The sequence below is a fragment of the Onychomys torridus genome, chromosome 18, assembly GCF_903995425.1.
Source record: "Onychomys torridus chromosome 18, mOncTor1.1, whole genome shotgun sequence".
Taxonomy (NCBI): domain Eukaryota; kingdom Metazoa; phylum Chordata; class Mammalia; order Rodentia; family Cricetidae; genus Onychomys; species Onychomys torridus.
Genome location: NC_050460.1, coordinates 60,928,544 through 60,941,675, shown reverse-complemented (window position 1 = coordinate 60,941,675; position 13,132 = coordinate 60,928,544). Strand labels below are relative to the sequence as shown.

The 13,132-nt window shown below is 49.4% G+C and overlaps 2 protein-coding genes across 2 annotated transcripts in view; both read right to left on the bottom strand.

Moving 5' to 3' along the window:
- Positions 1-2,647, bottom strand: Tff2 (trefoil factor 2). The gene is made up of 4 exons (XM_036167127.1): positions 2,541-2,647; positions 1,826-1,975; positions 823-969; positions 1-161 (listed from the first exon to the last, which is right to left on the bottom strand). The coding sequence occupies exons 1-4, from the start codon at positions 2,617-2,619 to the stop codon at positions 148-150; spliced, it is 390 nt and encodes a 129-aa protein (XP_036023020.1). The 5' UTR covers positions 2,620-2,647; the 3' UTR covers positions 1-147.
- Positions 2,648-2,722: 75 nt separating this feature from the next.
- Positions 2,723-13,132, bottom strand: part of Tff1 (trefoil factor 1) — a 35,396-nt gene continuing 24,986 nt past the window's right edge. Inside the window, exon 3 of the mRNA XM_036167175.1 lies at positions 2,723-2,787. Within this exon, the coding sequence (XP_036023068.1) occupies positions 2,723-2,787 (65 nt within the window). The remainder of the gene's footprint in view (positions 2,788-13,132) is intronic.

Sequence of the window (13,132 nt, the reverse complement as noted above, 5' to 3'; positions counted from 1 at the left end):
TTTTCTTTACTAGGAAAAATGTCGTCTCTGGCCACTGTAGAGAGTCAGGATGGTTTATGAAAACTCAGAAATTGATGGAGTCCGGTTGAGACCTTTTTCTTCTGGCTTGCAGCTCCCAGGGAACCAGCGGCTGGGCAGCAGTACCTCTCAGTAATGACAGTCTGGAGGTGGAAAAGCAGGGTGGTTGGTAAACATGCCAAGGAGCCACGAGTGCCTGTGCTCAGAAGGGTGGCCGGCTCATAAGTAACAGGTGTCAAGGAAGGACAGAATGGGAGAGGGTGGCACCCAAGCCTCGGCATTCTCTGAGGGCCTGTTCTCCCCAAACTCTGGAAACTTCCCAGGGGAACCTGCTGACCAGTGCGTGTAGTCACACAGCAAACCACCGGAGGGTAGCTCAATCAGTAAAACACCTGCTGCACACACCTGATCCCCAGAATCCACATAAAAAGGCAGGTGTGGTAGTCATGTCTATAACCTTCGTGTTGGGAGTGGAACCCACATAAAAAGGCAGGTGTGGTGGGACATGTCTATAACCTTCGTGTTGGGAGTGGGTTGGGGTGGACGTAGGCAGACCCCTGGAGCTCACTGTCCAGCCAGCCTACCCAATCAGTGAACTCTAAGTTCAAAGAGGGACCTGGTGGAGAGGGGCTAAGGGAGACATCCCATATCAAACTCCAGCTTCCACACACCTGTCAATGTACACACACACACACACACACACACACACACACACACACACACAGGAGGGGCCCTCAGCAGATGGGAGGGGATGGGAGCAGCTCATGCCAGGTCCCAGGTGGGACCCCACCTATAACCATTTACCTTCCACAGACTGTGGGTAAAAACACCAGGGCACCTCAAAGATCAGGTTGGAGAAGCAGCATTTTCGAGCAGCGCACTCCTCGGGGCTGATGCCCGGGTACCCACAATTCTTTCGGGCTGACACTTCCATGACACACTGCTCCGATTCTGGTCATGGTGGGGAGCAACATACAAGACTCTGTCAGACTAGCCACTCATTGAGGGCCACCAGTCCCATCTTCCCAGAGACATTGGAGTTGCAGCCTCAGGGTGTCCCATGGAGCTCCTTGGGTTGATGTCTCTCAGCACAGTAATAGGTAGGGACTGGGTGTGCTTCCCACAGGAGGACACTAGTCTAGAGAAGTCAGCACAGGTGGGAATATTTGCAGCACCAGAACCTTGGGAAAAACCATATCACCCTTTCTGGACTCAGTATTCAGCTCTGTGAAATGTGAGTAGCCCACTGTACCAAGCCCAGGGGAGACTTGAAGACCCTGATCGTGAAAAGGACCTAGCATATGGCCACCCACCTAGCCAGTTTTCCTTTAAAGTACACTGAACCCCGGGGGAGAAAATTCCCTATCATGAGTGTGCCCCAACGTCAAGTCCATGCCTGCGGTGGACACGCACACACAGCTACCCTTGTGCACACTGTATTCACAGTTTGCCCTGGCTTGAAACACATTCCAAAAAAAGTTGCCAGTAGCCTCAACACCCTTCTTAACATCCGAAGTCTATTTGCAAGGGTGGTGAAGCCATCCTCCCCGATGGCTCTATTTCCTTTCCAAAGAAGCTTTGGAATTATGGTTTTAAATCTGGGGGAAAACAATTAAGTCTGCTCACAGGCAGGTGTAGATACAGGGTATGGGGATGGCGGGGGAGGTCTAGAGGAGACACTAAGGCTTCCTTTTCATAAGCCTGGGCCAGCTCTAGACAGCCAGGCTTCCAATACTTGCTCTGACCTTGCCCAGGGCCCAGTCCTAAGCTGACAGCTGGAAGGAGGTCCCAGATCTCCAAAGTTTACCTTGGTTTGGGAGTGGGTGGAAACACCAGGGGACCCCACCGATGCTGGAGTCAAAGCAACATCCGAGATCGAAGCACTGGTTGCTGGTGATGCCCGGGAAACCACAGTTCTTTCTGTTATGTGGTGTCATCCTCGAGCACTGGCAGGGAGCTGTGGATAGATCCATCCATGGTGGACCCTGTCCCAGGTGCCATAGGCCTGCCTCAACCTGCTCTGGGCCCTCAGGGACCTTCCAAAATCCCATGTCCCAAGGAGTGACATGGAGTCTTATTTTGCCCATGTTAGAGCTGTCTGGCTTCCTCCTGAGGAAACCACAGGATTTTATAGAAACAGTTTCATTTGTTTAAAAACAAGAAACAAGGCCACACAAACCTTCTGTAAAGATGATGGCCCTGTGGACCTGGGCAGAGATCAAGGTAGAAAGTGAGCAAGATGGGCCCAGGGCAGCAGGCCCTGCTGTCCTCCTAACCAGGCTGACACCTGTGGCCATGGTCCTTCTGAAGAAGAATCACTGGTCGAGCCCCACACAACAGCACCCAGACTGCAGGGTGCTGTCTACCTCCTTGCAAGCTGTCACCCTGACTTTGTCCTTTGAGGGAACATCTAGAAAAACCCCACCTAGCACAGGGGATGGGTGACCCACAGCCCACCACTCATGGGGCCTCAAACAGGTTTCACCTCCCACCCGAGGGGTGGCCCCTGGACTTTTACTCACAAGGTTTCTCGCCCTCCACCAGAGCATACAGCCCCAAGACAAGAACCACTGCCAGGAGAGGGGCACCTCGAGGTCCCATGTCTACTCTGCTGTGCCTGGACAGCCTGCAGAATGCCCAGTGCCCACTGGCTGGGGTTTTATTGGCTCCTGTCTGTTTGCTCAATGGCTCTGATAACCACCCTCTACCAGTGGCCCCAGCCCTCTGGATCCTGTGTGCTGCGGAGCTGACAGAGTTCCACGTGGAGGCCTGGAGGAGGTGGGAGAAAATCCTGAGAGTGCAGTCACACTAGACTCCCAGGCTGGGTCAGGCTGGCCTCCATAAGCATAGCTGCCCCCTGCCCGTGGCAGGAAGCCAGGCTACTGACGTGGGGAATAGGCCACGTGTGCAGCTGGAGCCGGGCTCTCTCAGGGTTACTCCCAGGAAGGGATTAGCCATGTGTTACCCCGATTAAGTTTGTGGCTCTCATTTTGATGTCTGATTTTTTTAAAAAAATTATTTGTAGTGAGGCTATATGGGAAATGAACAGCACAGAGAAGGACATTCCATACAAGAGCCTTTTGGGCTTGGGGATCTCACAGGACTGTGGGAGACACCTTTAGGGTACCTAGTTTGTACCCCTGATGAAGGGTGCACCCTGCCTCATCTTGTTCCCTGCCGGCGTTAAGGACTGTGTCCACAGAGATCAGATGACAGGGCCCAAAGGAGCAACTGGGACAGGCAGTCTTTATCACCCCCGAAACTGGACATTCTTTGTCCCACAGGGATACTTAGCATTCCCTCAGATCGTGCCCAGAACTGAGATGACCTCAGTGAAATGCCCTGGAGAAGGGCTTTGTAAATTGGACACAGAGAACCAAAGCCAGAGGTTCATGGGAACTCAAACGAGAAACGACGAAGTAGGAGAGGAGAGAGGGACTGTGTGTGTGTTCCTTGGGGCTGAAGGGATGCACCTAGCTGTGGGTGACCGGGACACAGAATCTGAAAGCCTTGGCCTCATCCCAGGCTCTATGGGAGACCTGAGTCCTCAGTGCCTCACCTGAGTCTCCCACTCAGTCCTGAGTACCTAGCAGGAGTCCATTTCTCTGCAGCACACCCCAGCCACGCTGTCACTCTCTTGTGAGGTGTTTGTCGTTCTGTTTGACACAAGTCAAGGTCATCTGGTAAGAGGAAACCGTGGTCCTGCTTCTATAAGAAAGTAAGCTGAGCAAGCCATGGGGAGCAAGGCAGTACGCAGCGTTTCTACGCGGTCTCTGCTTTAGTTCCGGCTTCCAGGTTCCTGCTTGGAGGTCCTGCCCTGACTCCCCTCAGTGACTGACTGTGATATAGAGCTGTGTAAGTCAAATAATCCCTTTTCTGTCCAAGTTTCTTTTGGCAGCAAACCAGGACAATCATGAAATTTACGAGCTTATCCAGCACCCCTTATCTCAAACATTCTCGTCCCTTTCTCCTCTCTGGTCCATGTCCTAACCCAACTCCCCCTGCCCTGCCAGGGGTTCTTCTGAAGTCCCCTGAAGAGACACTCACCCTACTCTGCTGCTCCCCTGGAGCACCCCTCAACTCCCCTGTAGAAGCCTGTGCCCTACAGATAACCACTGCATCAGTTTTGATGGGGAGCCTTAAGGGTACAACAGTAGATAGCCATAGACCATGGTCCCAACACAGAGGCTCAGGATGATCTCAAAACTTCACTTTCTACCTGTACAAAAGTTGGTGGATACTGTGGGATGCAGGCTCTGAGCTGTACCACATCTATTGCACCTGCCCCACTGGGGTCCCCTGACCTGCCTCCTGCATCACAGACTCATTCCCAAGGTCATTGATCAAGGCTTGGTGCCATCTCAAATGGCTTCAGTACTTACTGCATATCACATCCAGACTCATGGCTGCCCAGCTCTGTGTCTTCTGTATCTTCTCCTGGACTCTAGGACTTCCCTGCTCTCTCACTTAGAACCTGGACTCAACAAGGACCAGACACAGGTGTCTTCTATTCAGTACGCTCTCACTTCTAGCTCTTTCTATGTGGCTTGCCACAGCAGCTGCTTCCTAAATCCTAACCCTCTAATCCATAACCGCTCAGATCTTCCCCTATCTGCACCCCTTCTCCTACAGCCTGGCTTCCACAGGGCTCACATCACCACCCTCCAACACCACCAGGGGCTCCTGGCTGCCTCCTACCTTGGGGTTCACACCCACTCTAGAACTTGGTTATACAAGCCTTCCATGCATTCTCTTAGAGCAGCTAATACTCTGCAGGGATGTGGTTCTTCTCACATCTACTCTTCACCTTCTCCCCCGTCCCAATCCCACCACCACACACACACACCTTGAGGGTGATGGTGCCTATCCATTCAGGAGTATTAACAAATGGGAGCCCCTTGGGGACTAGCCAGGCATAGAAAGAGATCCAGACCAACCTCTCCAGTACTGGATTCTAAAACACTGTCAAATGACAGGGATGCATGAGAGAGGAGCAACCAGGCAAATCCCCCACTGCCCCGTTTTCTTCCTGGAGGTGGGGAGACCAAGCTTGGCACAGTTCTCTAGTTAAGTTGCAGAGATGTGAGAACTAGGAGCTACCAGGCTCGGGCCAGAACCAGTGTAGCTAGGTACAAGAAGGGAGAAAATGCAGCTCCAGAATGTGAATGAGGGTCACCTGAGTTCTTAGTCAAATCCTTAACTGCCTTGACATGAAGGCCAGACAAATGGGATATTGAGGAAGGAACGGTGGCCAGGGGGCTGAACTGAACATGCACTGTGGTTCTTATAGTCTGGAATCTCGTGGACTCTAGCCTGCCTGAGGAAGAAGTCTATGAGCCACCCAAGAATGAGTTAGCGACGCAGAGGCACACCATAGGAACTGACTGGCCAATTCTAGAGTGGGGGTGCTCCAGGCCCATTCTAGCAGAACCTCAAAGCAGGTCTTGAAAGAATCGAGCTCTTCTGCAAGTATATTAGCTGCCCGAGTTAGCTTACTATGGTTGCCAGGACAAGGACCACAGGCCCAAGCTTTGACAGCACTCATGTGTCCTTTCAGACTTCTGGAGGTTGAAAGTACAAGATCAAGGTGTCCGCAGGGCCAGTTCCTTGTAAGGCCCCTCCTCAGCAGGAAGAAGGCAGCATCTTCCTGGGTTTCACAAAGCTGCCCCTCTGTGGATTATAACTGACATAACTTTACCTTAGGCAGCCCCCATAATATCCCATCTCCCCATATAGTCACATTCTGAGATCGGAGAGGCAAGGGGACAGAGTTCAACCAATGCACAGGCTGACTGAGCAAAGCTCTACACTTTTCTAAGAAAGATAACAAAACACAGACACACCACACAGTGATGCTATGATGTGTGTGCTAGTTATTTATCTCATGCTGTAACAAAAGGTCCCACAGCTTAAGAGAGGGACAGCTCATTTTGGTTCACGGTTTCCTTGAAGGCATGATTGGCAGCATGGTTTGATGGCGGTGGGAAGGCGGGCAGAGCTCCTCATGTGCTGATCAGAGAGCTCAAGACAGAACTAGAAATGGCCTAACTTTCAAGGCCTGCTCATAGCAACGCACCTCTGCTAGCTAGGCCACATATCCCAAAGGCTCTGTGCCCCCATCCCCACCTCACCAAAAACAATAATGCCTGCTGGGACCAAGTGTTCCAACATGAGCCTGTGAGGGACATTTTAAACTCAAGCCCTCCATCCTATCTCTGGCCTCCCATAACCCCATGGCCGCCATGAAATGCAAAACGCATTCTCCAAATGTCCCCAGAGTCTTAGGAGTCCCAACATGGTCTAAAAAGCCAAAGTGTCTACTGAGACTCAAGGTTCTTAGTTATGAGCCTCTGAAAATTTAAAAAGCATTACATACTTCCCATATACAACACCACAGACCAACACTTCTAAAATGGGCAAAGGGATATAGTGAAGAAAAATTGGACCAAAGAAAACCCTGAAACTAGCATAGCTAGCATGAAATCCAATAGCTCTATGCCTGGCACCAAGGGCACACAGTGTCATCACCGGGGTTCTAACAGGATTGGGCAGCCCTACCCTACCCTGCCAGAGTGTCCCATTAATTTCTGCTAGCAGGATTCTAGAATTTCTCTAATGCCATCTACAAACTCCTCTACATTGTTCTTGGACAAGTGGCAAAGGCTGTGACCCATGAGGTGAGGTTTAATCCCCACACTTCTCGCCATACTAAGTCTTCTATTAGTTAATTTCCCTCTTGGAGTGATAACGTATTGACAGAAGCAAATCCAGGGAGTAAATGTTAACTTTGACTCACAGTTTGAGGAAGGTTTCAGCACACGATAGCAAAGAAGGCAAGCGTGGCGAATTGACTCCATGGACGTGAGAGTGTGGGGCAGGAGTCTTCATGTGGTATCCAGACCAGGAATCAGAGGGCTCAGGCTAAAATAGAAAGCGATGTTCCTTCACAGCCTCTTCTAGTAGCCCAGCTCCACCAGGTAGGCACCATTTCTCTTATGTTCTACAGCCTCCAAAACCAGATGTCCATTAAGTGGGAGACATTTCAGACTCAAACCGTGACAATGTGTAGCACAAAAATCAAAATCTACTCTACATACAACAAAGCAAGAAAATACATCCAATGGTCATTAGAAAGATAAAAAAACAAACAAACAAAAAAACAAAAAACAAAAAAAAAAAAAACCCCACAAATACCAGAAACTCAAATATAACTTTAAGGAAGATAAGTTCAAAGAAAAAAACATACATCTAATTACTAGAAAATGATAATGAAGAAAATTCTTAAACTGACCAGGAAAGTCATTGCATAAACAATGGCTGACTTTTTTCTGAAAACAATGAAAAGCAGGAGTGATGGAACTATGAATTCAAAAGCCTGGGCCAAATCAGAGCACTATTCTCTGTGAAAACATCCCTCAAAACAGAGTGTTGTTATTAGATTTACAGAGGAAGTTGCTATTTGCAAACCAGTCCTCCAAGGAACTCCCCATGGAATCCAGGCTGAAGCTTCTCCACATCCCTCCACCCAGTGCTTCTCCCGACCCTCAGGCTGGGTTGACTCAGTTGTGGCACCTGCTCGGTTCTGCTAGTTTTCAATATACAGCTTGATAGAGTCTGCACAGTTTCTTATTTGGTTTGTACATTGTGGGAAGTCAGACTGACCCATGACTTTCTCAGAAGGAACTATTTAGTTCTGTGTCCTTGTCCAGGAGAGGACTTGAGAAGGCTGGTCTATGGCTGCAGCCACTGCCTCAGAGGACTCAAGGTGGCAGCTTATTCTCCCTGGGTTGTGGTTATCAGTCCTAAGACAGTTATGTCTGGGGTATCCTTTGCCAGCATTATCTGACTTAGCTCTCTGCTGATCTTGTCGTCTGTTCCCCTGTGGTCCCCACCCCCCCCCCCGTGCTGCACCCTTGCAAATAATATATAGGATGCTGTGCTTCTTAATAAACATACTTGGCATAAGTCACCAGCTTGTGCATGAGGTCCCAATCATTGCTTTTGTCTTCTTGATCTCTTGTCTTCTTTATTTCTCATCTCTCTTTCTCCCACTTGACACTCTGGTCAGGACCCTTAGTGCTGTGGGTTCAGGCCAGTATGTTAATGACTTGGCGTGTTGCTGCAGCGGAACACCTGGTAAAAGCTGTTTACAGCAGGTGGGGTTTATTTGGCTCATGGTCCTAGGTCTTGCGTCTGAAGCGCTGCTCCCATGGTATAAATCCCAAACTTAATGCTCAGTGTTGAAGGATTCCACGAATCCTGGTTGGATTTGGGAGTTGTGACTGGCTTGGACACAAGTACCACTCCCTCCTGCTCACAGGTACTTCTCTTCAAAGGACCAGTCCCCTGTCCCTGCTCATCTGAAAGTTGCTTCTTGGGTCTCCAGCCCACTTCCCACCCACAGAACACCTTAAAGACATGTATCCAGTCCATCTACAGAGACACTGGCCATCACCCCCTTGACACTGCAGAGCCGGGATCCCATTCACACCAGCCTGAGCAACCTCTCCATGTGGCCCTGCTTGTGTGCTGCGTCCTTCTCTCCCAGCCATGAGTGTGAGTCACAAACTCAATGTTCTCACTTCTACTTTGGGTGAAAGGTGTCGGACCAGCCCTGTAGCTCTAGGAGGGGGTCCCTCCCTCTCCAGAAAGCTCTGAAGTCTTATCTTTGGACTATCTTCAAGGATGTTTGTGGAGCAGATAACCTTGGGAGGTAGATAAGATGTCTCTCCCAGAGCAAAGGGTCCCCAAGGGCAGGGTTCCACCCTAAGACATAATTTATTGTGTTTGGGAGTACCCCCTGAGCCTGTCCTCTCGGGGAGGTGGTTTCAGATTGGAGGGAGCATCCCAAGCAGCATGGTTTGTGCTGTTTCTCAACAACAAGTAGCAAAGCCTTTGTCTCCAGCCCAGGAACAGCCAGGCTCCCACTAGTGCTCTCGAGACTCCGCCATGCTGACTTGACAGCAGATAAAGCCACGTGAAATATTGTCCCTTCTCAGACTGAATGAATTCACCTCCTGAACGTGTTCAGATAGGCCCTTCCACGCTCTCTACTGACTCCGATGAGGTTCACACCCTGCCCAGCACGTGTGTGTGTGTGTGTGTGTGTGTGTGTGTGTGTGTGTGTGTGTGAATGTGATGGCTTTGCCTAATTGAGTCTGTCTACCACTCAGAAAAGACCAGCTCAGTGTTAAGAACTGAGAAAAGAGGTTAAGACACATTGATTCTTTGTCCTTGGACCCATGACCACAATCTACCCAGTAGCTGTCAAAACCTTCCAGGAAACTCCATGGCCGGCGCTTGCCAGGTTGATGTCTTCCTCCTTAGCTTATGTTTCCTACCAGGCTCCCAAGCAGTAAATAGTTCAACATGTGGCCCCTCTCCACCTTCACACAATCAAGGATGTTTTCTTAAGTTAGTGCTATCATTCTCCAATATTACAAATGACCCAACAAACATGATCAAAAGCCACAACTTGACTTGAACATTAGTTCCTGGTCTGAGCCTCAGTTTAACCCTGAAGAGAAGCCCAGGGTTGTGTGGGGTGTTATCTGGATTCAGTGCTCTGGAGCAGCAGGGCTCGCAGACCAAGCAAGGGTACAAACCACACAGGGAGTTGTGTTACCCTCAGTGCACAGTAGGGGTGGAGGGGAAGGTTTTAACAGCCCTCTCTGGGGCCCAGGTGCCCAGAAGGGAACAGCTGAACTCTTAATGGGACACTCATGGGTCCCTCCCTGCCACAGTTTGTGGTCTCAAGCACCAGAGCAGAGACTCACGTCAAAGGCCCAAGCTGGAGCATGAGCCATGCTCTCTCTCTCAACTCACCTCTGCCTCAAGGGTAAGGATGCCTGGTCACCGCCGTGACCCACAAAGCACCGGGCTTCTACTCTGAATGTTAGGCTGGGCACATGTGGCCCTAATGCCTCCCCAATGGATCCCAGGTGTGAAGTTGCCACAGGCAACCCCCAGCACGCCACCCCCACCATTTCTTCAGAGCTGTGGATTCTAGGGCCCATCCATGTACTAGGCAAGTACTCTACCACTGACCATATCCCAGCCTACATTTTATGTTTTCTTTTGAGACAAGTCTCAACAAGTTAGTTGGTCTTGATCTCATTCTGTAGCCTACACAGGACTTGAACTTGAACTAATGTTGCTCCTGCCTCAACTTCCAGAATAGCAGTGATTACTGACATGGACCACTAGGCCTGACCCTTTCCATCATTTCTGTCTTTCTGACTCCTTCCTTCTACTTGACATATGCAACATCTTAGACATTACCAACTTACCGTCCACAAGGACCAAGTCTTAGGCATGTCACTCATGGCTCACACACATCTCTGGGTGCCCACAGTCTACACTGATGCTTCTTCAATTCTACAGACTTCCCATTTGTAGGAGAGTTAGCCAGTCTGAAATAACAGCCAACAACTGTGACACCAGACCTTTGGTGAGTGCATTGATCAGGGCCCCGGGGCTTCAAGTCACTAAGTTTCCTAGGATGGCCTTGAACTGATGACCCTCCTGCCTCAGCCTCCTGAATAGCTGTGATTTCAGGTTTGACTTAGTATGGGCTGAGTTTGTCCTCCACGCCCCCAGATCCACAATCAGAAGCCCAACTCGAGTGCCTATGAGCTGCCTGCATTTGGAGACAGTGTCTTCTTCTTATTCATTTTGTTGCTGTTTCCAAAGCGATTTATTCGTGAAACTGTTCCCTGGGCCAGCATCGGTTGCCCATGTGTGCCTGTGCTGGCAGACGTCAAGAAGACTTAAATGAAGAGTAAGTGTCTGGGTCTGAGCTTATTCCACCATGGGGTTTATGTCTTCCAGCACCTGTTGAAGTGTTTTATTTTTAATGGATCAATTTTTGTTTTAAGTCCTCAATTCTTAGAATTCTGCACAAGCCGACAGATGGCAAGCTGACTTCCTCCTTGCAAAGTAGGGGACAGAAGCCAGAAAAGCAGAGGGGCCATGAGTACAGAGCAGAGCTCTGTCCACAAACAATGGGTGGGTCCCAGGATCGATCCAACTTCAAAGATTAATGACTGGGTGACGTGGCAATTGCACAACACACTATTAGCTTTCATTATTAATAGCTTAAACAGAACTGTGGTGCTAATTGCTGTTCAAAAGCAGAACCTTGTTTCTGCATCCCCAAGGAGGTGGCCTGTGTACACAGCCATGCCACCCTGTACTTAGGGGTGTGTCATTGCATATGCCAATGGGAACTCTGCCTTTAGAAACGAGTCACAGTGTTTGAAAGAATGGCTCTAATCGTGATCTTTAAGTGCATGGAAGGTGGAACAGTTTGCTTTAATTAAATAGATATCACAGCAGTGGTCCTGGCAGTGAGGGGAGTTCCTGCTGCCATGAGAAGAGCTAACTCATGCTCTGACAAGACAATGAGCCTAAAGAGCAATTTCACTGAAATAGAATTTGAAAATAAAAACCATTCCCGGGGCTTTGCACCATTGTGTGTGTTTATGCCAGTAATTCGCACAGCCATGGAACACCCTAGGGCTCTCTCTATAGATCCTAAAGAAAATCAGCTGGAGCTGGAGAGCTGGGTGAGCAATAAAGAATGTTTGCTGCTCTTGCAGAAGATCCAAATCCAGTGCCCGGGACTCACAGCAGACAGCTCATAACCGACTCACTCTAGCTCTTGGAGATCTGACTCCTTCTGGGCTCCTGAGGCACCTGCACACAGCTCTCTCTCTCTCTCTCTCTCTCTCTCTCTCTCTCTCTCTCTCTCTCTCTCTCTCTCTCACACACACACACACACACACACACACACACACACACACACACACCTAAAATCTTTTAGAAAAAGAGCATAAGCATTTATATTATTAATGGTTTGCACTAAATTTAAAAAGCTATCAAGTACACATTCACCCTTCAGATGGGATACTGGTCTGCAGTGTGGCTTTATCAGTAATGCTGTTTATAAAAGGAATAGGAAATTCAAAAGCAAAATCCAAGCACTGTTTCATGGGAGTGGAGACTCTCTCATCAGAATTGGAAAGAGGGCCCCACATAGCACAGATCCCCATGAGCAGGCAGACCAGGATGCAAACAGTGCATTACAGCTTTACCAAAGAAGGTCTGTGTTGAATGTGTCCAGTCCGAAGGAATTGGTGTCAAATGTCATCAGCAGCTCAGCTTGCTGTGTGCTTGTGCACTTTGGAGGTATGACGGCTCTTAGTCAGCTTCAGCTCCCATTCTGTACAGGCTCTAGAGTCTAAAAGAACCCCCTGATGGCTTCACCTACATTCACCACGTCTTTGTACCATCAGATCACACCCTTCATGATGGTTGAGTGTAGGAAGCAGACACACTGACCCTATGCAAAAAAAAAAAAAAAAAAAAATCTATCCTCAGTTATCTTGATCTGCCAGGCACACTGGCTGTGTGACTTGCCAAATGTGCTCACCTCAGGAGTGCACCTGCCATTGCCCAAAACTAAACCACAGTTTCATCAACTATGAAGGATGATGCTAGCATTGGGAGTGTGCTGAGTTCCAATGGAAATCCCAACCTGCAGCGATTTCAGCTCTAGCAACACTCTAGTTTACTTAACACAAAGTGTGGGAGCATGTGGTAAGGAGGTCAAGTCAATAGCTTGAGGAAGTCCAGGCTCTAGCTCTGGGCTCTTCCTCATTATCACAGAATGGCTGCCTGAAACACTTTATACCTTCATACCATAGCAGCCAAAGGCAGGCTTCAGGGCTGTCCAGGGAGCCAGAAGCACGCTTTCTTCAACGAGGTAGAAAATTCCTAAGTTCCTTCCCCACAGCCTTCACACAGATGCCCCCTTGGATCAGAACCACCTCTAGCTGAGAGGGTTTGGAAAGGGAATACTTTTCCTCATTCTCCACAAGTGAAAGCTAGGTGAGAAAGAAGGGGAGGTGTGGGAGGTGAGTACCCAAGGAACAGGCCAACTACAAGATGTCATGGGAAGCCACCTTCTTGCCACTGAAGAGTCACTGGGAGAAGACAGCATGAGGCACACTTGCTGGTCAGACTCTAGAGGACACTGGCGCTGTCACATCATCCATGGCTCAGCAAAATTTGAGAGTTCAGGGCATGATGCAGACTCTCGGCTCTTTGTCCC